This window comes from Corvus cornix, chromosome 2, assembly GCF_000738735.6.
Source record: "Corvus cornix cornix isolate S_Up_H32 chromosome 2, ASM73873v5, whole genome shotgun sequence".
Taxonomy (NCBI): domain Eukaryota; kingdom Metazoa; phylum Chordata; class Aves; order Passeriformes; family Corvidae; genus Corvus; species Corvus cornix.
Genome location: NC_046333.1, coordinates 114,874,415 through 114,901,014, shown reverse-complemented (window position 1 = coordinate 114,901,014; position 26,600 = coordinate 114,874,415). Strand labels below are relative to the sequence as shown.

At 41.1% G+C, this 26,600-nt stretch overlaps 1 protein-coding gene across 3 annotated transcripts; it reads left to right on the top strand.

Moving 5' to 3' along the window:
- Positions 1-4,529: 4,529 nt before the first annotated feature.
- On the top strand, positions 4,530-25,764 carry LOC104690383 (transmembrane protein 68-like). Of its 3 annotated transcripts, none has more exons than XR_005601475.1 (7): positions 4,530-4,652; positions 8,281-8,611; positions 11,057-11,221; positions 16,555-16,748; positions 19,390-19,450; positions 20,958-21,048; positions 21,286-21,375. XR_005601475.1 is itself a non-coding variant. In XM_039549320.1 (7 exons), exons 2-7 carry the CDS (start codon positions 8,284-8,286, stop codon positions 23,545-23,547), a joined length of 993 nt encoding a protein of 330 aa, XP_039405254.1. In that variant the 5' UTR covers positions 4,530-4,652; positions 8,281-8,283; the 3' UTR covers positions 23,548-25,764. The 3 variants fall into 3 exon arrangements, 2 of the variants coding, with proteins under 2 accessions (XP_039405254.1, XP_010399467.1); XM_039549320.1 differs by lacking the exon at positions 20,958-21,048 and adding an exon at positions 23,443-25,764 and having other exon boundaries at positions 21,286-21,425; XM_010401165.4 differs by lacking the exons at positions 4,530-4,652; positions 20,958-21,048 and adding exons at positions 4,662-5,011; positions 23,443-25,764 and having other exon boundaries at positions 21,286-21,425.
- The last annotated feature ends 836 nt before the right edge of the window (positions 25,765-26,600 follow it).

Here is a 26,600-nt window from a genome sequence, read left to right as displayed (position 1 = left end):
CTTCTTCACAAGTATTTCTTGCACATCTGGTGAAGAGAGAAGGATAGACAGGTAAGTTATTTCCCTGGACCAAAAAGACAGGAATCCTATCCTGAAAAAAACCCTCAAATCTGTCTTAAGATACAGGAGTCTTTACTTGAACACATTAACTATAACTGCTCTATACAGGCAGAAGGATTTTTCTCCCAGCAGAGACTCAGCATGCATAGGAGATGATAAACTAAAGCAGATCAAGATGCTCACTGATATGCCTGGACATAAACAGGAATTCAAACCACGAAGTCTTACATGCCGCTCTCCAGCAATACAAGCTGAAATTCAAAGCCTGAGCTTAAGTCAAGGGAGAAAAGGAACTAAAGGAAAAGATTATTGAATACTAAAATGGACACAGGTGAAGAAGCAAGAGGAATTATAGTAACCAGAATCTGAAGGCATTCTTTGTATTGCAGAAACTGAAGAAGGACTAGCCAGAATCATTGTCTGACTATCCCATTTTTCAAGTACATTAATACCATCATGGAATGTGTCCAAAGAAGGGCAATGAAGCTGGTAAAGGGTCTGGAGCACAAGTCTTATGAGGAGCTTCTGAGGGAGGGGAGGTTGTTTAGCCTGGAGAAAAGGAGCCTCTGGAGGGACCAACAACTACAACTACCTGAAAGGATGTTGTAGCCAGGTGGGAGTCAGTCTCTGCTCCCAGGAAATAAGGGTCAGAACAAGAGGAAATGGAAATTGTGCCAGGAGAGGTTTAGATTGGATATCAGTAAAAAATTCTTCACTGAGAGGGTTGCCAAGCATTGGAACAGGCTGCCCAGGGCAGTGGTGAAGTCACCATCCCAGGAGGTATTTAGAAGGTGTGTAGATGTGGCACTTGTGGACATGGTCTAGTGGTGGGCTTGGCAGAGCTAGGTTATTGATTGGACTCAGTGATCTTAAACGTCCTTTCCAACCTAAACAATTCTGATTCTGGGACCAATTAAACACTCCAGTAATCAGAATTTGCACAACCTTTCAAATGCCATGCTCTCTGATCATGCTAGGAGCTGTGCTGCAACTCACAATGGAGAACTAACCTTGGGTAGGAGATACGTAATCAGAGCACTGACTGTCTTTCAAAGCAGAGATTCCTGCCTCTATCTCCTCTATTTCAGACAGCTGTTAATATTTTCTAACAAAGTTCAAGTTTTTCCTGGGCCATTACATCTTTCAGCAGCATCACTGCATTATCTGAAGCTTCTCTGAAGTGAGTTGGAGTAAAAAATAGTTCCTATTTGTTGTCCTCTGTCACAGTTGTCTTAAGAGTATTTTCTGGGATATCAAGATGAGAGACAAAATTATTATTGAGAAACAGGAGTGATTTTGAATGATGTATGTAATTTTTCTAATAAAAATTTTAAACAATTTTTCCAGAAACATTATAATACTGCTCTGATAATATGCACTTATTACATTGTTTTAGTGGCTCCCTCTAAATTTTTACTCTTTTTTAGAGCAGTATTATAGAAATTAGAACTAAAAACTGGTGTTACAGAAACTAGAGTTCTTGTCATACAAATAGAAATGTAACTGCAGATCAAATCACTCCCCTGCTACCCTTATTTTTTAGCCTCTTGTATTGGGTTGACCCTGAGTTGATGGACAGTCTTTAAGACCAATTACGCTTCTCACAATTTACATATTTAAACCGCACGGAAAGGCGGGACTTCCCCTTTTTGTCGGAGCTCGCCTGCTGGGAGGTGGGGGGGGGCTCCGAGCCTCCCGGCCCCGCCGGGCCGGGGCCACTGCCCCTTTCCCAACACTGCGGCACGGACCCTGGGTCGCTGGGGGGGACTGTCCCAGAGCCACAGGCAGCTAAAACCAGCCATGGACTGCTCACAGCTAAACCCATCCAGCGCGGCTTCTGGGGACAGGCGGGTCCCTCTCCTCTCCATGCGGAGCCGGCGGAGTCAACGGGAGCCGGCAGAGCCTCCTGTCTGCAGCCAGCACACTTCGTGCTGAACTGAAGAAGACACCACACAGCCAGCAGCACAAAGGGAGCGAGGCTTTCCCCACCGTAAAGCCTGAACAAGAACACCCTTCAACGTGGCGGCTTCAGAGTCAGAGAGAACGAGAAGTGAGTCACGTGGGACGGAGCTGGAAATGGCGACGGGAGAAAAGAGGGCGGTGCCGCGATTCTGGCGCGCAGCTTAAAAGAAACCTTCTTGCATGCCGTGGTAAGAAACTGTAATACCACAAACTGTTTGTCTCTTTAATCCATTTGAAGAACATGGGGGGCTGGAGTATCTTCGTGTGCCTGTGAAGATTGTGAAGAATGCCTATGCCAGGCTATTTAGAAGTAGTAAGAGGCTGTTAGAGACTTGTGGCGAAGAAAAGCCTTTGTGTGCAGGCCAAAATAACTTATCCTTAAAAAGATGAATAACCCCATGTGATGGCCCATGTTTTGTAGTGTGAAGGAATTGTGAGATTTTTCATGGGAGAGATGTTCTACACACAGCAGATTGATTGTTTCCGGGCGGATCTGCTGTTAGTGGCAGTTTGGGAACCACGTGCAACTGAAGGAAAACCTTTTTTCCTTAAGCATAAGAGAGACTTTTCAAGAACTGGAACACTGACTAACATCCCATGTTCTGTTATCCCTTGTGTGAGCTGGGTAAAAGGAGAGAAGTGCTGGGGGGGGGGATTTGCTTTAATTTTGTTTTGTTATTTTTTCTTATTTTTAATTCTATTAGTAATAAAACTCTTTTCATTGTACTGCAACTGTTTAAGGTTTGTGCCTGCTTTGCTTTTTTCTCCTAATTCTTATCTCACAGAAGGAAAATAAGTAAGTAATTAATATTTTGAACCAAAACCACTACATTTAATTGGTGTTTCTGCCTGGTTTCGAACTCAACCCGCTACACCTCTCCATCATACAACAAAAAAAAAGAAATGAACACCAGCAAATGACCTGTTCCTGCCTCAAAATGAAAGCAGCATTTATGACTCTTCTAAGGTATAGTATGCCCAGCAAATAATGCAGGGAAATTCTGTTTTTGTAGCTTTCTTGTGAATAAGGTTCAACCAGCTCAAACGACAAGATTTTGCATTGGGGAAAAATACCGTACTGATAACACAGTAAATTAATAAAATCACAGAGTCATAGAATATCCTGAGTTGGAAGGGACCCAGAAGGATCATCAAGCCCCAAGTGCTGGCCCTGCACAGGACAGCCCCAAGAATCACACCGTGTGCCTGTTCAAACGCTTCTTGAATTCTGGCAGGCGTGGGGCTGTGACCAATTCATTAATTGGATGACAGTGGAAAAAGTTGCACAGTAAATTGTGTACAACTGCACAACTGAGCAGCTGCAGATGTCGAACAGGCAGATGATGTACATGTAGAAGACAACTGGTCAGAAAAGCACAGCAGGCAGGGATCTGGAAGAGCTGGCGGAATTCATCTCATGGAAGGCTGAGGGCACAGCCATGGCAGTGTTCCATGTCTTCCTAACCGGTAGGGTATCTGCATCGATACCTGTGTGTGTTTGGAGCTGCACCCAGTGTCACTGGAACACTGATTATTTCCTTGACTGAGTTTTATTTTTAAATCCATTATTTTATTTATTTTTTTATACGTAAATCCAGGGATTACATCCACAGCCGTTGGGCAGTCAGGAGTGCCTTAACAGCACCGTGAATGCTGTGTTCGAACAACAAAGTGCCTGGAACGCTGACTCCCTGCAGTGGGTACGAGTGGGTACCAGGTACGGATGCTGCAGCTGCTGTGGCAGCACCAGCGGGGCTGGAGAAGGAGGATGGCACCCACCCGGCAGTACCGGGGACAGGGCGGCTGGGAGGTAAGCGGGTGGGACGCGGTATTTCCTGGGGGGTGCCACGGCCGCGTGGCCGAGGGCACTGGGGGTGTTTAGTCTGGAGAAACGGAGCCTCAGCAATGGTGACGTTACTGCTCCCTGCAGCTCCCTGAAAGGAGGAGCAGCTGGCTGGGGTTCAGCCTCTTTCTGCAGGCAGCTGGCGACAGTATGAGAGGACACAGCATCAAGCTGCACCAGAGGAGGTTTAGGTTGGACAGCAGGAGGGATTTCTCCAGAGATTAGACATTGGAACAGGCTGCCCAGGGGGGTGGTGGAGTCACTGTCCCCGGAGGTGTTCAGGGAAAGACTGGACGTGGCACTTAGTGCCGTGGTCTAGCTGTCATGGTGCTGTTCGGTCACAGGGTGGTCTCGATAATCTCGGAGGTCTTTCCCGGCCCAATCCCCTCTGGAATTCTGTGGTTCCGGGCTCCCACCCTGCCCGCCCGCGCCGCCAGGGGGCGCCCTCTGCCCCCGCCGCCCCGCCCCACCAGCGCGCGGAGAACGCGCGCCCCCTGGCGGCGTCCGCTCCCCCCCGCCGCGGCGGAAGCGGCGGGCGGTGCGTGCCGGACGCGGGTCCGGGCGGCTCCCGCGCCCCCGGCGGCGCGGAGTTCCCGCTCCCCTGCCTGCCCCCCGCCGCCGCCCCCGCTCCGCAGGGCGCCCGCTCGCCCCCGCCCCGCCGCCGGGAGCCGCCCCGGCCCGGCCGCCCCGCGGGCACCCGGCCTCCGCGGGGGCGGCGAGCGGAGAGTAAAACCGGGCCCCGGCAGGGACGCGGGGCTGAAGCCGGAGCCGCCGCCGCCAGGGGAAGGTGAGCGGGCGCTGCCGGGCGGGTGGAGGGTCCCGGCCCGGGCCTGGCCCCGCTGCCACCCCGCAGATGCCCGGGCGGGAGGTGACTTGCCGCGGTGGCCTCTGTCACCGCCGAGCTCGGGGCCTTGCTTTAATCATCACCGGGACAGGCGCTGCGGGCGGAGCGTGGTGGGAGCCGGGGGCGCTTCATGGGGGCAGCCGGGCCGGGGCCGTGTCCTTCGTGTGAGGAAAGCGAGCCAAGACCCCCTCCATCCCCCTGCGGAAGGAACCACTGACCAGCCGTCACAGAAGCCAGGCCAGTTCCTGTGCCTAAAGAAGGACTAAACCCCCCTCTGACTTCTAGGGTCTCCCCTGTCGCAGGTGATGTTAGCTGGATTATCAGGGTCTTCTGGTATTTTTCGTTTATTTGGGTTTTTTTGTGTGCTTGTGGTGGCAGTGCTAATTCTGGTAGAACCGCCCTCCGTACCCGTGTGTTTCTGTTGGCAGGGTCACGTTGAGCTGCTGCTTTGTAGTGTCTTTCTAGTTTGGAAACACTGGGATGTCCTCCAGGGGTTTCGCTTACACATTCCATGTACATGCTGAAATCGTGCTGCGTGTCATTTACAGCAGAGTGTGTTGCTGTCCGTAATCGCTCCTTCTATCGTGATCAGTAGGGTCTCAGTTATCCCAGCATCTGCTAACTGCAGCTGAAGGCCTCTGTTGTAGTTTAGTTAAGGCCTTTTCTGGGTCATGTGCTAGAAGTCAGTGAAGGGAGTTGTGTGTTAGCCTTGTTTCCGCTTCCTAAAGCCTGAAGTGTAAACATAAGTCGGTGTGCGCTGTCATTAGTCAAATGAGAAACTGCATCTTTGTGAAACTAGTGAAAGATGTAAGCTGCTGCATTAGGAGCTTAGACCTTAAAAGTGTGTATTTTGAACTGCTCAACAGCAAGTTGGAACAGACCAAAGTTTCATTATCTGTTACTATATAAGAACATATAATAACTGTGTTGAACCTGTACTCAGTGTGGAGCTCCTGGGCTTTTTTTGACCATAATCTGCCTTCCCTTCTTCACTGCCATTGTACCCACATTGTGAGGACCTTACTGCTGCTCTTAATGAGTGGTTATAGAGGGGGAAGTAGAATCTTCGGAGCAAAGGGACAGGAGGCAACAGACACAAGCTGTAGTAAGGGGAACTCTAGAACTAGAATAAAGGAGAACGTTTCCAACCTGAAGGTATTCAAGCAGTGGATTAGGGGCCCGAGGAAACTGTGGGATCTCCATCCATGGAGATACTACAAACTGGACTGGACATGTCATTGAGCAACCTGGCTAACTGGTTAGTTAGGAAGAGGTTGGACAGTCTGATTTCCAGTATAAGTTACCCTGGGATTCTCTTCAAGGTGAGGAAGCAGCATTGTTCAGAGTAGAGCTGACTGTCCCTAAGGGAAGGCAGTGCTTTAGCTCGTACCTCTGTGGCTGGTAGCACATAAGATGTTAGATTTTAATTTCTGTTGCAGGTTAGCATGCAGATATGCAAGTAAACTTATAAAACTGTGGTGATTGCATTTGAGGTATTGCATTGAACATTCCAGGCAAAAGGACATGTAATATTTTGCAAGACTGACATGTGTGAACAGGACTTTAAATTTACTTGGAGTATTTGGGGTTGGGGAAAGCCATAAACAATTAAAAATATATAGTAAGTGGGAGAGTATAGCTATAAGTAGTCTTTTAAGCTACATAATCACCTCTCAGTTTTGAAGAAATGCTTCTGTGCCATAACCCATGCTCCATATTGTTCTCTAGGTAGTAGGTGGATCCATTGGAGAAGTCCAGGCATAACAATGTGATAAATATTGTGGTGTTGAATGCTACTCCTAAATCTTGTTTGGTCTCACATTTATGTTTCTTATACTTGCTGTGGGTGTTTGCTGCCTGACAGGTTCTGGAGTTCGGCTCTGGGAACTGGAATGAAAAAGAGTTTTCTCTAGCTCTCCCACACACTCATTCTCTCCCATCCTTTCCCCCTAATTCACACCCCAAGTACAGGTGCATGAAATCCGTGAAGGGCATGTCACTAATGCTATGTGCTTATATGTTGCTGGAGAAAAATCAGCTGCCCGTTACACACTGTCCTCAAGAACATGCTGAGGAGCAAAATGGTGTAAGCCTGAATTAGTTTGGAACAGGCATGGGTTGTGGGAGCAAAGATCAGGTTTCTTCTCATTAACAGGAGTTATCTTGAGTAATGTGGGTAGAGGCCGATTTCAAAACCAGCAAAGGAGAAGGGACATCCTTGCTCTGTCAGAATGTGAGGGAAAATTGAGACACGAAACTAAGTGAAATGAGTTCTACTCTAGTATGTGTTTCCCTGTTCCTTAGCAAATGTGGAATAAAATTGATCTGCTTTGTAAGTTTTGTTGTCACTGGGGTTCTGATAGCAATATTATCTTCTGTATTTCAGTCTCTTGTTTCTTGCAAAAATAGAGCGAAAGAAAGATAGACATACATGTCTGTCTAGGCATAGGAGATTTGCAGTCATACCTGCTGTAAGTCACATTTAATAAACAAAACACAACAACTTCAAGCTTCGATTCTTTCAGAAATACTGTTCTTAATTAATTTCTCTCTACCAGCCTATTTTACAGTTGCAACATGTTTTTCTTCTTCATCCTGACTAGCAGAACTTGGAATATTGACCAAGTAGTTTTTTTCTAGACTAGAATAACTTTTGTTCCCAGAGGTATTAGGTTTGCTGTTCAAGCACCGTAGCTAAAATAGCTAAGCATTCTGGTTGTCCTGTGTTTGTAAGGTGAAGTGAATAACAAGTTGTCCCCTAAATTGTACAAAGCTAAGAAAAAACGTGTTGCTCCAGAGTTACAGAAAGCCTGAAATTCCAGGCTTGACCTCTATGGGCTGGTATCTTAGGAGCTGGCATTGGAGTAGAGAGATTCTTGTATATAGACAGAGTAAAGCCAGAGCAGTTAAAACTCTAAAGGGGACTTTTTGTGATCTTTTCTTCCTTGTCCGTTCCTGCTGCCTTTCAGTGTTGTGCTCCGGGTCTTGAAGTTTCACTGTCAGTAAATTTTTGGGTACTAATAAAGGTCTTTCCAGGGCTGAGACTTCGTTATTTGAGCCAGTCTTCTTCCTGAGTCATCCTATGGTTGTAGTGAGTAGAAGTGTTCAGTAGGTTTTCCTTAAAGCACTGGATTTGTGATTGTGCTGTTTCCTATTATAGTTAGTGCTTGAGAGAAGGTTTTATTTTATTGTAACAATAAACTAGAGTAATCAATACAGCTTTTGAAATTCAAAAATAGAGTATTAATTGGTATTGGTAACAGTATAAATGTTCTGGATCTGTTCAAGTTGAGCAGTTTTCAATGAGATAAAATCCTAGCCTGAAATTAAGCAATTGCACCATCTTTCTCAATTAGAATTGTCAGCATTTCCAGTACACAAAAGAAAAGGACTGTAAAGATCAAGTAAAAGGTTTGCTGTATGAGCTGTTGTGCTTCTAACAGGTGCTGCTGGGATGTGGGGTATGAATAAAATATATCAGGCAGGTTTATTATATGATTAAACAGTATATGCAGATGTATCTATTTGGAAGATTTATTCATCTACTTTTTAAAAATTTTATTTTAAACAGGAGATGACAGGTGGAAATGAATCCTGTACTGCAGGACCAACATCTATGTCCTACTTAACTTGCCTGACTTACATTCTGGAAGAATGGACTGGTGTGGAGCATATTGGAGATTATCTGAGTTATGCATTCTACATTTTGTGGTTGCTTTTTCCACTTGTAGTAGTCGTTGTACTTCCAGGAGTTATCGTCATTCTCTTCTACGTTTCCATCCTTTTACTTCATATTTATAAAAGGAAGAATGAATTAAAGGAAGCTTATTCCCATGATGTTTGGGCAGGTGCAAGAGAAATGTTGGCTACCCTATGGGATGGACATGGAAGAATATGGCATGGTAAGCAGGACCTGACATTTCATAAAAAACTTCTGAGGCTCTTATTCCTCGTTTAGCTTTCAAGATTATCAATATATGCCTGGTCGTTGGTGCTGGTGCATGCCATTTCAGGCCAGGTTTGTTTTCTGTTTTATAAGTGACTGTCGGTGCTTGAGAGAAAAAAAAGTGATTGAGACCTTTTTGAATGTAAATTTTTTATTGTATGCATTTATTCCTTTGCTGCTGTAACATGAGATCTCTGTTCTGGTTGAATATATGCACAATTTTTGAAATTGCCTTTTTTTTCCATTTTTTGCTTTTTTTAAACAATTCCTGGATTTCCTCATTTGAAGAAGACCTGAAATGTGTGTTGTGTTAAAAACTAGATCAATTAACTGTATCATTTCAGGGTCAATATATGAAGACTGGAAGTTAAATGCCAGTTCCCTGATAGCTAGTATGTCAGCCAGCACATGTTAGCATAATTTAATTGCATTTAGCCAGTCTTTCATAAAATTCCAAATGATGGCTAAAAGGAGCACATAGTGTCAATTTACTCACTAGTTGCTTCTTGAAATTCACTTTAGAGCCTGACACTGTTACAGAACCCTATTTTTTAATTTGTCTTTGTATTCTGGACGGATACTTTCTCTAATAGAATGTCAAAACTAAGGGTCCTGTTCCTTGTCCTTCTACTATTACTTCTTTATAAAGACAGACATAATAAATGATTTGGCTTTTCTGTCTAAGGAAATCGTAAGTCTCTTTCAGAGCCATTCAGTCTAGATGCAGCTAAAGGAGAAAGAGATACTTAAGAGCAATTTACATAAAGAATAAGTCCTTCTTGAAAATCATCTCTATTTGTTCTCTAGCCAAAGGGAAGCGGGTTTTCAAGGCATTGATAACCAGATGGTGCAGCAGCTGTATCAGATAGGCTTTGTAAGACTAAGATGTAACTTTCATATCTGGGAAAGTACACTGCATCAAAATCAACAGCTACATCAAAGACCTTAAAGTGCTCCCTTCACAATAAAAAGCTATTTGCTTTTTTTTCACAAGAAAATTTATTTTTTTAAGGCCTTGGCTCTTTTAATGCTTAGTAACTTTTTCTTTTTGTAAGGTCTGACATTTTATTTGTGCGAGAAGATTCTTATCCGGTCCCTCATTGACAGCTGTGACTTTTTTCTGCCCTGCCAGCTGCTTCCCTCTTATCTATACACTTGTATTGCTAAAGAATGAAATGTTTTCCAGTTATTCTTTCCCTCACTTGATTAATAAGGATATCATAAGAAGAACTTTTCATCCTAAAATCTAACAGCATTAAAAAAAAACCCAAAACCCCCACAAACAACCAAACAAACCAAAACCACAAACAAAAATGAAACAAACATTAAAAAAACCCAACGCCACAACTAAAAGCCCCAAAAGAAGCCCAAAACCTGCTGTGTGATACCTGTAACTTTACATGTATAATGCCAATGCCGTATGCGTTGGCTGGCGTGGAGCGCACTTAGTGGTCCCTTGGGGTGGGACAGATGACACACTTGCAATGTGTTGCAGCTCCACTCCAGAAAGTAAAATAGAGGGAGGAGAGCCAAGTGTACCTCCAGAATTAAATTAAGTTAATGGTCTGGGAGTTGCAGACCTGATTAACTTTGGAAGAAGTGACAGCAGTTGGTTGGGGTTTTTTTGGTTGGTTTTTTCTGTGGTTTTGTTTTTTAGCTTGTTTTATTCTATTTTAAAAAAGATACTGTAATAGTACTACTGGGTATTAACTGAATATGTTCTATACTGATGCATTTTGACATTTTTTGTTAATTAAATATATTCTGCACTGTAACTTGAATAGAAATGTGAGGTCACTAAGAACCTTATGTGTGTTTATGTATTTTTCAGCTAAGCATATAAAGTCCCAACTAGCTTTTAGTATATAGTGATTGAAAGCTGGAACAGGTATGACTTGGAGAGAAGTAGCAAAGATAAGCTTCGTACCCTGGAGTAAAAAGAGACATATAAATCGGTGCTGTCATTTCAAATCTTCTGAAACAATCACTGGTGGCAATGAACTTTGAAAGGTTAATAATAGCTTGAAATAGTTGTTTCACCACTCCAGTCCTTATTTTGATTTCTCTTGAATGATTGATTCAGAGGACTTTGCCTCCTTGAAAACAGTGAACTGAAAAAATAAGGATAAATTATACAGTTCAAGATAGTGAGAGTGGGTGTTTTGTTTTAATGTTGGGTTTTTTTGCTCTTTCTCAAAGTGTGGTGCCTTAAATGGAACTTGTATTCTCTGTGAAGCAGCTTGTGTTTCCTGTAGATGCTGCAAGTTACCTTTTGACTTACTTTGCTCTTACCACTTCTCAATCGGTGTTGGTTTCAGTTTGCCAGCTTGCTGCAAGTTAGTTTCTTTGGGATAGAACTGTATAAAAATTTAACATCTGTTACACTTTCAACTCCTAACAGGTTATGAGCTTCATGGTGTCGAAAATATTCCTCCAGGACCGGGACTTGTTGTGTTTTATCATGGAGCTACTCCTGTTGACTATATCTATTTCTCAGCTAGACTTCATATAACGACGAAGAGGAAGTGTACCGTAGTAGCTGATAATTTTGTCTTTAGATTACCAGGTAATGTACTTCATTATAAACAAGCAGTTTTGGAATTCTTATTTTAATTTTTTAATAGTGTAATTAATAAAAATCATGTTGCAGGAACACAGCTCTCACTACGGACATTCAGACAAATTTAGTGGAAGTTTTGAAACAGAGCATGGTCTTTACAAACAAGAATGAGACTGGCCCATGCAAGGACGGGACATAGTCCTGTCTGGGCAACACCTTGTGATGACTCTAGGGTGTTTAGAAACAAAGAGGAGATTGTAGGAGAAACAGTGTTCTCTGTATTAATCATTAGGAAAGACTTCAATAAGATGTTTCTTTTTTATTAATATAGGCAGAATGAGTGGTGTAAACTGATTAAGAATTAAACTGTTTGGAACAAATGCCTTGTAAGTTAAAAATACTAGTCTGGAGAGACAGTGTATTTTCTTATCCCACCCAACTCTTATCCAGTTGAACATGGTGGGCAGTGGAACCTGTCTCCAGGAAGACTGTTTCAAGTAGAATCTTTTTTGGAGGAAAGCTAGAGAAGTGTTCAACATGTTTGTGTGAAGCATGAGGTAAAGCAGGTAGAAAATGAAAAATATGTGTAGGGAAGGATTTTGGCTGGACAGCTTAGTGCAATGCACTGCTAGCTGGTGAAATTATTGTGTGAGGGGTTTGTTTTTTGTCTGTGTGAAATACAGTAGTACCCACTTTCTTTCCCAAGTTTGGTTTGTGACTAAAGGCTTGTCAATTCACAAAATGAATTACAAGGAGCGTTCTGTAGTGTACTGGTGCTTTTAGTGGAACCAACTAATATAAGAAAACTGTCTTTGTCGGTGTACGTTTATTTCAGCCTTAGTCCCTGAAAAGAACTTTTTCATACTGATCACAGTACAGCTTTGCCTCTACGGCTGCTTTTGCCAACAGATTCATTTGTCAGTTGGTCATCAAATCTTTTGCATACAGACTAATAAAACCTACTTCTTAATGCAGATTTGGCTCTGTATTGTATCTATATAGGCAGAGTTGTTTATCAATTGGAAGATGATGGTTTACTCCATTTCTGCTTTAAAATAAGGCTCTAAGCGTGAGTATACTTATGAGTCCCTCAAATATTGTTCAGTAGCATTGCAGAAACATCTCGCCGAATGGCTGGTCTTGAAGAACTGGTTTCAGCATACAACATCTAGCTAACAGCTACAGGCGTTCCTCAGGGATTGATACTGGGACCACTGCTGCTTAGTTAGTGTTTTTCTAGAAACCCTGGATGAGGGGTTGGAGCATGCACAGGAAATTCACTGATGATACCAAACTGGGGGGAGCTGTCGATGTACTGGGCATTAAAGCTTGTCTTCAGAACTTCATAGAAGTTAACTGGCAGAAATATTACGAAGTTAAGCAAATGTAGAGCTGTGCATCTGGGATGGAGCAATTCTGTGCCCCAGTACTCTGTTTAAAAGGGGGCTTTGCAGAAAAGGACTTGTAATTCTAGTGGACAAGTTGAATGTGAGTTGGCAGTGTGCCCTTACAGCAAAGAAGATGAACTGCACGCTGAACCCTTTTTAGCATGAATGTAATTGAGTGGGTTGAGTGAAGAGGTTATTTCCATTGGCATGGCACCTGTGCAAGTACATCTTGCAATATGGTGTCCAGTTTTGGACTCCCCACTACAGGGCACACTGACACACTGGAGCATGTTCAGTGGATGTTGGGGGTCTGGAGCACACAGTGTACAAGGAGAGGCTGAGAGAACTGGATTTGTTTGGTCTGTACCAGATAAGAGTGGGGAGAAGAAGAAGTCAGACTCTTCTCGCAGCGACAGAATGAGAAACAACAGAGACAAGTTGCAACACAGTAAATTTTGATTAGACATTTGGAAAGGTATTTTAACATGAGAGTGATCAGACAACTGAACAGATTGCTTAGACAAGTTGGGGAATCTCCATTCCTGCAGACTTTCAAAACTCCACTGGGTGTGACTCTGATCTAGTTGGACTCGCTTTGAGTGGGAGGCTGGGCTAGACGACCTCCAGAGCTTCCTTCTAATCTACATAATTCTCTGGTTCTGTGAAAGAATTAAGGCTGTTCAGGGAGATAAGCCCAAAGAGCCCAGAAAATGTTCTGGATTCAAAATAAGCACAGTAATCTATGACTGGCATAGATTATTCAAATTATTCAAAATAAGCACAGTAATCTATGACTGGCAACTCAGCTAGATGCTGCTTCTCTTGTGAATCAAACCAGAAAGACTTTGTAACTTTATCCTAATGCTAAGGCTGTCTGATCTTGATTAAGTGTTCAGATTAAATTGGATGCCTTTTCAGAAGATGTTTTAACTGAAAGCTATTATGCTCAATGCAGGGGAAATGGGAAGAGGTGGTGGTGCATTTGGGGAGTCTGTTAGACACACATGGGTGTGTCAGAATTGTGTCAGTATTAAGTATGCTTTTGTTCCTTGCATTTTGGAGAAGGATATAAAATATGGTCATGTGCATTCGTTTTTTCCTTCTTTTATAGCTAGAGGTTAGCCACAGGGAAAAACAGCTCAATATTCCAGGCTTCTGGTTCCTTTAGACTCTTAGTTGTGTAGTGCTCAGAAACACATTGACTTCTCTAAGTTTAGGAGAAAGACTTTTCCCAAAGTGTTCAGAGAGGACTGAGATTTTGCTTGTGTTCTTTTGCATCATCCTCTACTATAGTATGGGCCTTTTTTGCTTCCTAAAGTCATCTGGGACGCCTCTTTAAAAGGTTGCCTGCTATTTTATGTAACTAAGACAGTTCCTTTCCTGTAATGTTCCAGAGGAAAGGAGCTTTGGCTTCTTGTCTGTTACATGCACAAGGTGTTGCAAAGTATCTTGTGAGCTAGATTCTCTGCAGATATATGTGTGTGATTACCTACAGCTGTGGAAGGTTGGATTCAATGGTCTAAATGGTTCCTCTCTATCTGGGGGCCTAAAGGTCAACCATGGGAAAATGATGACATCCTTGCCATCCTGCTGCCCAGTAGCTGACAGCTCTGATGTTACAGTCACTGGGGCCAAGATAGAGAAATGTGCACAAGTTGGGAGCAGTGTTACATGCATTACCGGGTTCTCTCCAAAGGGCTTCCAAACATTTCTGCCAGCACAGTCTTGTGGAAAATGGGAAAAGAGTATGTTGGGGCAAAGGGCAGAGTTTGGGTTGAACTTCTTGATGTCTGGAAGAATTAGCATGTTCTGTATGGATAAAAAATTGTGTTTAGATAATTCTGAGAGTTGTTTCGTTGTTTAAAATGGAAAAAAAATAGATTCTTGGTCACTTTCATTCAGTGCCACCTGGTGCTACTCCAGTGTTTCTTCTAACTTCGTGATGACCTTTGCCTTGGACACAGGTACCCTGGCTGTCCTTTCAGGGTCACTGTCAGATTCTGTCTCTCAGCTGCTTTAAGGGAGCCAGGTTCCTCTTTGGTACTGAAGTAGAGCTGTCAGTAGTAATGTATGATCTGCTGGCAAGGCTATGAAGTGCAGCTCAGAATATGAAGTTGATACTAAAAGTCAAGGGTGGGAAATACAGCTGAGAAATTTTGTGAAGACTTGAAACCTCCCTGCGCAACTATTCTGTAGTACAGTTTTTTTGTCTGTATTCTGTCAATATTCTGTTATTTTTTTTACTGATATCTGAACTGGTCAAACTCATGGTGTTGCTTTGTGACACACACCCTCCCCCCTGCCTCTTCCCCCATGTATCCAGTTCAGAAAGGAATGGTGGTGTCACAGTCTCTGCTTCCTTGGAGTCTCTTTTCCTGCTATCTCAAGCCTTTTCATGACTGTTTTGTCTGTATCCTGAGCTCACTGACAGAATGAACTTAGAGACAGGCAGCTTTTTACCACCAGGTACATTGCAGAGAGCTATAATTACTTTGGGAATGTAAAGCATTGTAAAAATCAGCTATTGAAAATCCTACAGAAAAAGCACCTTAAAGAAATGAATTTCCATTAGGTAAACTCTATTTCAGGTGTTCCTTCATGCAGGTGCTACTAGATGAAGACTGAGTGTCATCAGCAGTGTGGCAGCACAGGCACAGCAAAATATGAGACAGGTGTAATGCAGCTTGTGCCCTGTCTGACCATGTGTATGGTCAGACCCTGATTGGATATAGATATGAGTTGGGAGTAATTATACTCACACCAGCTACAAAGACTAGTTAGAGATCAGAGTTAAGTTAAGAATAAATTAATGATGTGTTGCCTCATGCTTTTCTTCCCAAGCCCTTAGTTTATGTGAGCTGTAAGATAAGACAGACCTCTGTCTTCTTAACTGTATTTAGACTCTCCTTCAGCATGTGTGTGTATGTAACAAATGTGTGCTTATATTCACAGCTATTCATTTGTTATTGAGAGGCAAACTCGACTAGATCAGTTCTTTGTCCTTGGCTATGGCTGATAGGGTTGTTTGCTGCAGTGCGAAACTTCAAGAAAGAGAAATAATGTTTCCCTTACTGCCCAGTCATCCAAAGTTACCATTTTGGTATGCGCTACTCATAAATACTGTATAAATTTAAAATTTATTGAACCAACTGAACAGGATTTATTTCCTGCAAACAAAGGTTTATGCTAGTTATGTCCTTTCACAATAGGCTAGTTGTCTGAATTAATCAGATATGTTCCTTTTGATGCTTGTAGCAAATTTTTGATGTTCTGCTGTTTCTTGAATGAATGGTCAAAATGACACATCAAATTCAAGGTGATATGGGGAGTTTATGTAACCTTGGGTTAAAAACTTCAGTTACAATATTAACAGAAGGTGAATGTACCCAACTGAGGCTCACCAGATTCCTCTTTGTATGAAATGCCATCCAGGTACTCACAGACTGAACCAGAGTCAATTGCTGCAGTGATCCGTAACGGAGAGTGTGATGCATTTTCTTTGTCATTCTCCTCCTTATGCATGACTGCTCTTTGCCAAAGTTCACAAAACAAAACCACAACAATTTCCTGGTACTGCTTCTTGTTGCTCTTTATTTGGACAATGCTATGTTTGAGCAGTAGAGCTTGAGCAAGGAGCCAGTGCCGTTGAGTCAATTCCTTTGAAGGGACACCTGAAAGATGTCAGAGTGCTTGACAGTTCTTTTTCAGTTTAGTACTGATTGTGGGATAACACCTGACTTTACTATGACAAAAAGCCATTGAAACCCCTAAATCTTCAACTTTGCAGACCAAAATCTGTAAGTTGGACTTAATGCTTCATTCCCTCTTGGGGACTTGGGGCCGCAGCTTATTAGACAAGTAAGTTTTAGCCATAGTGTTCTGTGCTGGGAGTCTGTACTCAATGGTAGTATGTGTTAACATTTTCTGAATTAATATTATCTTACCTTACAGGTTTTAAAATACTACTTGATGTACTAGGAATTATACATGGACCAAAAGAAGCTTGTGTCAGGACTCTGAAGAATGGCTGTCTGTTAGCCATTGCCCCAGGTGGAGTTCGGGAAGCGCTCTTTAGTGATGAAATGTATACTATTTTGTGGAGTAATCGGAAGGGCTTTGCTCAGGTGGCCATTGATGCAAAAGTGGTAAGTATAACACATCATGGAAGAGAAGCAAAGAATGTTAAGTTATTAGTACTTTCTTCCAGAGAAAGCTGTTTTGATTATCATATGTTTGATGTTAGATTTCTGACTGTCATGAGTATGGTCTACTTGCTGTAGGAACTACATTTCAAGACTCTTTTTATTGCTTTTGATTGATAAGAAGGCTTTAGAGTCAGCAAAGAATAGTGTGGTTAGGAAATCCAGAGTTTAAAAGAATGAGAGACGAAGTACAGGATGGTTTCTCCATAACAAGCATGTGCTGTTTTGCACACACCTGGTTAGTATTGTGCTGGCTTAGCCCTCCCTGCCCAGCATGGTTGGGAAACAGCCCTACAGCTCAGAGTCACAGAATATGCTGAGCTGGAAGGGACCATCAGGATCACGGAGTCCAACTCAGTGTTGCTGTTTCTTCTATCACTGAAGTGTGGTGTGACCCAGCAGGGTATAGACTCACTGGCACTACATACTCTATTGGCATTTTATGGTAGTGAGGGATGTCCAGGGCATACAGCAGCAGGAGAAGCTGGTCACAGGTGTGAACTCTCTTCAGTTCTAATGTGCAGCATTGGGCTTGGTCAGCAGGCACATAGCTATTCATAGGGGACCAACTGTTAAGGCACAACAGTGTGGGATATGTTTGAATTGTAACTATTTTAGTAATCATTTCAGAGTCCCTCTCATTCTATATTTGTACTTGAAAGGTATGTGCATATGTCCATAGGTCTGCATATACCTAATTTAAAAGCAAGTCTCACACCAGGAGTTTTATATTTAGGTACTGTCAAAGAGATACTAGTTAAATCTCTGGGTTTTGTATAGGAACAGAATACTTTTAAGACCCAAGTGTGCATCACTTTTCTCACAAGGAAAATAACAGTGCTTAAACAGGTATTTCAACAGGCTTAGATTTTACTAATGTATTGTAATAGCATGTGAAAGGCCATACTTGAGATTCAACTATGATTGTACTAGTTACATTTGTTTTATTGGATGTGTGTTTATGAACTCACAAGGGTCTTGTAGCTTCTGATGCTTTTTCCTGGTTTTAAAATCAAGAGTCAAACACAGTTAGAAGGGAAAAAGGGATTTTACCTTGGTATTTATTTTAAGGATCCTTAGGTGCACTACGTCCAGGTCGAATGTACCGAAATGCACACCGCAGTGCACACCCACAATAGATCTGGTATAACATTATAGGTCTTACTAATTACCATGTCTATCAAAGATTCCCCAATGAGAGGCTTGAATGAGGCCCCCTCCCCAAGGAACCTTCCCCTGGATGGTTCTATCTTAGTTTACAAAATGTGTTCTGGAGAGGACCTTGGGGTCTGGGGCACACTGGTCCCCTAACTACGAAGCTTCTAAAATGTTTAGTCTCCCAGCTGAACAAACAAGTCCAAGAATGTAGGCAAAAAGCACTAAGAATACAGAAGTTGCAAAAAGGTATAATAGGGGTATAAAAGAAAAGGCAAAAAATCATCATGGCATCACTTCATCCCCCTTAAAAACACCCCTGAAAGACACAGTAATATAGGAAGAGTGTCAGAGGCAGGCTGAAAGTGGGAAAAACATCTTTATTTAGATTAAAGATGAACTTTTAAGTCACCTTGAATCATAAGCAGAACTCTTCATGGAAAGAAGAATGTGTCTGAAACATCAGAAAAATGTGTCTAAAACTGGGACCTTCAACTTGTTGAAGTTGTCTCATTTCAGCAGTTTTTTTGCCAGAATTTCTGTCATATAAAAAAAAAATTCTACCTCTATGTCAAAAATAAGATGTTCCAAATAAGATTGTTCTGGAATAAAGATATTCAGTTTAGGCAGCTGCACTTCTTTTTATTCTCTGTAACTACTTACAAACTTTTTTTTCTCTCAAAAAAACCTCAACTTGATGCATGTCTGGAAAGTTACATGTGCTAGCTCATCTCCATGCTTGTCTTTAAAAAGTTTAAAAGAATTTGAGTGCATGAAATTCCCATGAAGAGTTCTGTATTTCTGATGATGCTGTGTACAGTGGGTACATACTATAAAATTATCTTGAAAAACTTTATATAGTAGCTGACCCCCTCGCAGTTCTTGTCAATCTTGACAGCTGTTTGCAATTTCAAAAACAGCAATAAAAACTTGAAGTATTCAACACCATTCCAAGTACTCATCAGCAGAAATAAGTCATGGACATATATTGACACATCAAGTGTGAAGCAATGCCATCAGCATAGCAGAGAGGAATCAGACAAATTTAGTGTCCCAATCCTGTGAATTCTTCCCTTTGAGCATAACTACAAATTAGGTAAGAGGTTTAAGCACTTAAGTCACGACTGTGCAAACACTGTTAGATGGGGGGAGGGATGCCTAAATGTTCCATAGGTTCTGAAATTCTGGACTGCTCTAAGAAAATAGACTTGCTGAAACAGTGACTCACTGAAATCTTGTGGTATTCTCCAGTTTGAAGCCTTATGGCAGAAGGTCACAGAAGAACTTCAGAATACTTGTTTTGCTCTCTATATATCCTTGACTGAGAAACACTTCTGAAATTAATTTGCTTGTTGAGTTTAAGTGAGGTAGAAGTTTTTTAGGTAGTGCTATCTTCCTTAAATTCTTAATTATTTTTTTTCCCTCCTAGCCCATCATTCCTATGTTTACACAAAATGTTCGAGAAGGCTTTAGGACATTAGGAGGAATAAGTAAGATATTTTCTATTTTTTTGTAGTTTATTTTTCCATTTGTGTGTGTAGAAATAATCCTCATATAAGTTTGAGATTTAACACAGCCTTGTTTCTCAACATTTGCTCTCTGGTAGAGCTCAGAGATGTTATCAGCATTTAATATCAGCATTAGATGTGGTATTGGTTCATCTAAGTTATTTTCCACATAGCAGTGTTTTTGTAGAAAAGCAGTAGTAGAAAGGAAAAAGGAGCCAGAAAAAGGCAGGAAGATTTAAAGCACTTTTTTCTCTGCTTGTGTCTGCTAGGCCAACCCTAGGTTTTCTGCTGTCTGTTAAGAAGCAAGGCAAGCAGGTTTGCAACTGACACATAATTCCTTTAAATGTCCTCCTAAAGCTCTGTGCTTACACCTCTAACTGCACTTAAAGTTTGAATGGTTTGAACTACATTTAATCTTTAATAGTTAATTTAATAGTTGCTTTTCTATTCTGCACTAGACCTGTGGTTCCTCACAAAACCTTGCATTTGGCAGCTCTCCTTCCTTATCTCTTTGGAACTTGCAGCCAGAACATGAAGAGATGGCTCTTTGTCTGAAGGGTCCATCTCTGGGATGATTAGATGCCCACATCTCTGCTCATTTGCTAGGGTTAAACTCCCTCTTTGTTATATTCTCTTGGTTACTATCTAGCAGAGAGGCCTGAAAAAGTCTCCTCCACACCCCATGTTCTGCCTCAAGTATGGTGGCATCACCTTCAGAAGGCTGCAGGGTGACACAGTTCAGTTTCTCTCCCCCTCCATTTAAGAGCTGTGTATTGCATGGAGAAAGCCAAGGCATCAGATGCAGAAGGTAGAATAATTCACACACTTGCCATGCTCTACAAAAATAAACAGCAATTAATTGTTGCTGTGTTCAGGAGAATCCCAAACAGAAGAAATTGAAGCCAGAATAATTCATGCTACTTGCATTCTACAGCGGAGTTACTAGAGGAATATAACTCTCTTGATCACTGGAGGTGTTACTCCAGTTTCAGTAGTTTTGTCTTTGTTTTTATAGGTTGTGTACAGAAAATTCCACAACTTGATCAGTAAGGATTTTCTTATGCCAACACCCCAGTTAATGAAATTTCTTGTCTGAAATTGAGAAAGATAATATTAACACACATTTTTTGAAGAATCTCTTCTGGGTACATTTGGGATAAACTCTTAGAAGGTGGCATGTGGGGAAGAAAGTGTCCTCTTAGAGCTGATTGAGATACCTGTTTTTTCTCTATTTTTACATGGTTTATATGCAACCCGTGTGTGATCTGAAAGAGCAATTCAGTATGTTAGGATGACTGACTTTTAGGCAGATAAGGCTATTTCTGATCCTCTAGACCTCAGTGGGACTGAACAGTGCAGTCTTCCAATACTAGTTTCTAATGCTAACCTGTCAAATGAGCTGAACCTGTAACCTGTATTGTGTAGCATTCCCTTCCTCTCCAGAGAGGCAGCTATTGAATTTCTCTCCTCTTCTTCCTTCTCGTTTCAGCTACTCTTTGGAAGAAAGATTTCACACCAAGTTAGGGTAGAAACAAGTCTGATGTTATCATTAATGCAGCTTTTAGGAAATGACAGTCAAGGTAGGATAGCACTTGAGATGACACATTTGAGAGTCTGGTTTGGGGGCTAGATTACTTTACAAGCCAGTTTCAATGTTAAGATATAATCCAGGAAAAAAATCTTTGCAGAATAATCTCAGTCTCTCTCTCTCTCTCTCTCTCTCTCTTTCTTCCCTCCTTTACCCTCCCTCACTCCCCTTCTCCCTTCCCTTCCCCACCTTTATTTCTCCTGCTTTCCGTTACATTTTTTCACATTAGAAATACTTAGGTCACTATATGAGCGTGTTAGATTGCCAGTAGTTCCCCTGTATGGGGGGTTTCCAGTCAAGCTACGTACATTTATTGGAGAACCCATTCCATATGAACCAAATACAACTGCTGAGGAGCTAGCTGAGAAGGTAAGATAGATATCTATATATATAAATTTAAAATATTGAATGTTTTGATAAAAACCACTGCAATAGTCTTGTCAAATGATTTCTGTCTAGGAGCCAGTTATAGAAATTGGTGGAATCATGGTAAGTTTTGTACTTGCCTAACTCTGAATGTCCTTCTTAAATACTATCTTTTTATTGCTACAACTTGCAGATGTTCTAGGTCTTTTAAAGTTTATTGCACCCTATATTTGCTTTGAGAAACAACTTGCTTTAAAGACCGAAGAAGTTTGGTCAGATGAGACAGCTCTGGGTTGACAGAGAGAAGCACCTCACCCAAGAGGAAGCATTCTGCTTCCTGGTGTTTCTAGAAAAATACTAAAGAAGCCTTTCAAACATAGCAAATCTATGTTCATAAACTGTTGGAATTACATACAATTAAAAAAAAAGGTAAATAATTTCACTGCTTTGTGTAGTGTTTCTCTTTTGTCCAGCTTCTAACCCAACAATTTAACTTCTAAATGTTCCTCTAAATCAGATTTGGATGCCTTATAGAAAGGATTTTTAGGTCCTTATGTTCATTCAGCTTATTAATAGATTTCACAGTGCAAAGACATAAACCAGTTAAGTGGTGGAGCAGTGAGACGGAGTGGGCTGGAATAGGTATTTTTGAGAGCTCCACAGATGGTCACTTGTAATATTCTGAAAACTTCACTTGAGAGACTGTTCTTGACCATGCAGGTGTCAGTTCAGTTGTTTCTCCTCATCTGTTTACCCTATGATTAAGTCTCTGCAAAAAAAACCTCTTAAAATGTTTGTCTGCAGTATCTTAGGCCCTGGTTATGGAAAACTGGTTGTTTCTGTTGCGAGTTCACTCTGACAGGACTTCAGAATGTGTTTAAATTACTTTCAAACATGCATTGGCATCTTTCATTTGTGCCAGCCCTCACTTACTTCTGACTTAAGTTCCAATTCTGCTAGAAAGGCCCCTAGAATGCGAATTCCCTAGAATCCTAGTTAGTTAGAGTGATTTTAAAGTTGTCTCTCATGATTCAGGCTATGGCACTGTATGCATTTTCCCATTATATATAGAAAAAATGTTAAGCTCAAATTTCTTACCTAATGCAAGTTTTAGATCTGTAGAGCCACTTAGGACCAGATGTATAAAGTCCTTCTCCAAGGACTTAACAGTTGATCACTTACTTCATATAAACAGTGGGAGCTTGTACCAACAGTGGGAGCTTGTACCAACAAGCAACATTCTACCGACATTTGCTTTCTGACCACTAGTGTACAGAGGCAAATAATTCTCTGTTCTTCTGCTTCCAGCCTTAAGAATTCACTAGTCTGTGCCTGTCTAGGAAGAATAGGAAGATTATGGTGTGTTCTCACCACAGCTTTTGCATGTTGCCCTGCTTCTGAATGTTCCCTGTAGAGCTTTTATGTAATAAGAGTAACTGCTGTGCACTCCTTGGCCTGTTTGTTTTTTTGAGTGAAAGTGAAGGCTGCTGTCACATGCAGCTAAGTGTCCTGAACATGTGTTAAAGAACCAGTTCCTTCAGGGGACTTGGATCCAGAGGACATTACCTTGTACAATTTAAATGTGCTGAGACACAGTGGTGTTTCCAGTGCTGCTTCTGAGCATGTATAGAAGCAAAGCTGATGCCCACTGGAAGAGTGTTACTGATGCAAACCTGGGCGTAGGCAGGAGTTTGAGTTGCACTACATCATGCAGGTGCTTGACATGCTTTATAGACCTAGGTCTCTTCATGAATTTACTCTGTTGTCGTTTGACTTTTGCATATCACTAATAGAGCTTGTGGACACAGAGATAAGAGACTCTAGTTCGTTGGTCTGTTTCATGGCAGTGTTGCCACAGTTACATCCTTTGGGCTTAAATATGGAAGAATAGTATTTTGAACTTACAGTACAATACAGTGTGGTATTTGAAAGGATGAAAAAGAGCCTAGAAATTGTGTTATTATATGAGCAGTATAAAGCTGAGTTTTTCTGACCAAAGCCTTTTCTCTTTTCCCTACAGACAAAAGCAGCAGTCCAAGTTCTCATAGAAAAACATCAAAAAATACCAGGAAATATATTTAGGGCTTTAATGGAACGATTTCAAACACAAAAGAAAGAAGATTAAGGTCTTCTGAACTTAAACTTCTATAACTACTATTTAGTTATAATATTCTTGAAGTCACATTTGTAAATTATTCATTCTTCTAATAATAGGTTTTAAATACTGTCCTAATGATAATGAGGTATAATTTAAGATACCAGTCACTTGCCTTTGCCCTTTCCCCTGTCCAGTATCAAGCTCAGGAACCCAAACTTCAAATCATTCATAATGGGGCAAAGTTTAATTTGTGATAGATGCATTCCTACCTTGGAAGTGTGCGGGTTGTTGATTTAGGGTTTGTTTTGGGTTTTATTTTCCAAATAACACTGCAAGCCTTTATGTATATGGTCTGTCTTCCTTTTGGTCTGTCATTGTCTCCCATCCCCACCATGATGGATCTCTAGAATGTCAAACCTGCTGCAGAGCTGGAATCTGTCTTGACCCTCATCACTGTAAAGAGGTTTTGTGGGCCAGATTAATGCCATACAATTCATATGAAAACTTTCCTGAGATGGTTCCTCTCACACTGCTGGGAAACAGTCCACCACCCTTGGCCTGCAGAACCTCTAGCAATGCCTGCAAAACTTGCATTGCAAAGTGTTTAGTTTTGCTAGGTGAGCTCAGAAAGGGTTCAGAGGAGTGAAAATTGATTAGAGACCTACAGTGATCCAAGGAAGTTTGTTATGGAAACTACTCCGATGCTGCGAATGAGAACCCTACAACACAACTGCTATTCTAAGCCAAGCCATATTGGGTATCTGCCCTTGAGTAGACATTTGTCCCATGTATTTCTTAGTGAATCTACAAATTCTTTTGAAACAATGAGCCAAGTGTTCAAACATCAAAAAAAAAAATGACAGTACTGTTTAATAACATGAGCTCAAAAGGCTTTATTTTGATGGAAAGAGAAAATTGTTACAACACTCTAAAAGCAGGAGTTCTTTTGAAAAACAGGAAAGACATTCCCAAATACCCTTTAGATTTAGTATGTGGGTAAACTGTTAAACATACATATTTTTCAAACAGTTATTTATCTAAGTTAAATAATGAAGGAGAGCGAGTTCTGTATACTTTCCTTAAGTGAAAGCAATTGAATCAAGAGGAGAGAGTTGCAAGATTGGGCTTTTGTGCACTTACAGCAAATTATAATGTTGTATTTTTTCTTAGCTAAAGCCTGTGGTTTTATTGTCCAAATAGGAAATATCTGAAATATTTCTTCTGATTTCCAGGAATTTTAATCTACAGTTCTTAAAACATCTGGGAACTTTTTAGTTTTGGGATGAGGACAAATTCCTTCAGAAGAGAAAAAGAGGTTTTTGCTGTATGACGTGGTCTCCTTTCAATATTGTTGCGGTTTGACCTTTTCTTAAAAAAAAAAAAATACACTCCCCCCCCCCCCCCCCCAAAATAAAAAGCTCCAACAAACAACCAGCTTTTGAAGGAGCAGCTGTTTTTGATATACTATTCATTCCTCTCACCATTTAAGCACAGACTTGGCTTTATGCTCTTTTAAATGTGTAAATTAGTGACATTGCATAAGTGCATGTGGATGATGCCCTGTGTTAGAAAAATATCACTTTATGGCAAATTGGCTGTCAATTGTGGTTTACAAGAAGCAAAAGGTTTACTTACTTTATGATAATTTTTTATATCAAAAACATTTTATGTAGTGTTAAATTTTTTAAAGCTTTGGGAAGAATCATGTTATATAAAAGCAAATGCCCATTCTGAAGTTCCTTAAATTACTTGGGTTTTACTTGAAGGCAAGATTGTGTTCTTTTTAATTTATTGGAATGTGTTTCAAAAATACTGTGTTAACACAGCATGTCATTAAAAGTGATAATGCTGAATTCCTGCACTGAAGTTTAACTTAAGTATGACCTTTTTTTTACTGTCCATCTTGAGGAAAACGTACATCAGTCTATGTTGTGAACATCTCAAAGGCAGCTGAACATATTTCATGTTGAGGTTGCATATATGTAAAAGAGGACTCAATCTAAAAGGTTCTGTTAGACATGAATGGACATTGTTATCAGAGATTTTGTAAAATTTATTTTATTAAGTATGTGGGCTGTTTGCTGCAGTTTTGTCCCTTTAAGTATTGAAAGATCAGTATAAAAAATGAAGGGCAGTATTGGTACTTTCTAAGTGTTGATATTTGTATAGGCCTTTCATATTTATTTCTATATATTAAAAATGTATAGAAGACACCTTTCGAATAAAATTGACAACTGGAACAGACTTCTGAAGTTTTGTGTTGTCTTTGAACTAAATGGAATGATACATGGCCTGTCCTGCTGAAGCTTGAGTGGTTTTGAGCAGCATGTCCTACCCCTGAAAAGCCCTTCCTGTCTTGCAGTGTCTGAATAGTGATGGAAGGAACAAAACCCCAGAAGGAATGAAATAAAGGAAAAGTACTTCAGACAACAGTGGAATAAAGGAAAAAAGTCACATAAACAATAAGGTCTGAGTTTTAATAGTTGCAGTCAGTGCTGCAGAAGACCTTTACAAGCACTGCAGTACCACTTCAGTTAAAAGCTCTGCAACAGAAAATAGGCCATAAATACTGACTAGTAAGGTTGGTTTGTACATATTCGGGGTGTGAATGATTGCCTACTTTGTTTTATTGAAAAAGAGGCAGACAATGGATAGAGACTCTCACAAGTAAGGTTATAGACCAGCCATCTTTTTAGCTGATTTGGTTTGCTGTGCATCAAGCAGAAGTATTCAAAGGGATTTTTAGCAGGGTTAGACTAGACCACTGATTGTCTGGTTAGCCTTTAGATACACTGAAGACATTACATGTTTCCCCATGTGAGCAGCATAAGCAGGATATGTATTTTTAGGTTGTTTGGAAGTAGACCAACTGCTGTACTGACAGGTATTCATCATTATCTCTCAGCAAGGCCCAAATCTCCTACTGGCCAATTTACTGTCCTGTTGTGTAATAGCAGAGCTCAGTCTGAACATCTATTATTAGGATGCTTTCACATGAAATTAATCTCTGCAAATGCAAGGTAGAGCGGTTAATCAGCACTGTCAACACAACTGTGTGGCTCATCCAGTATGGGGTTTGC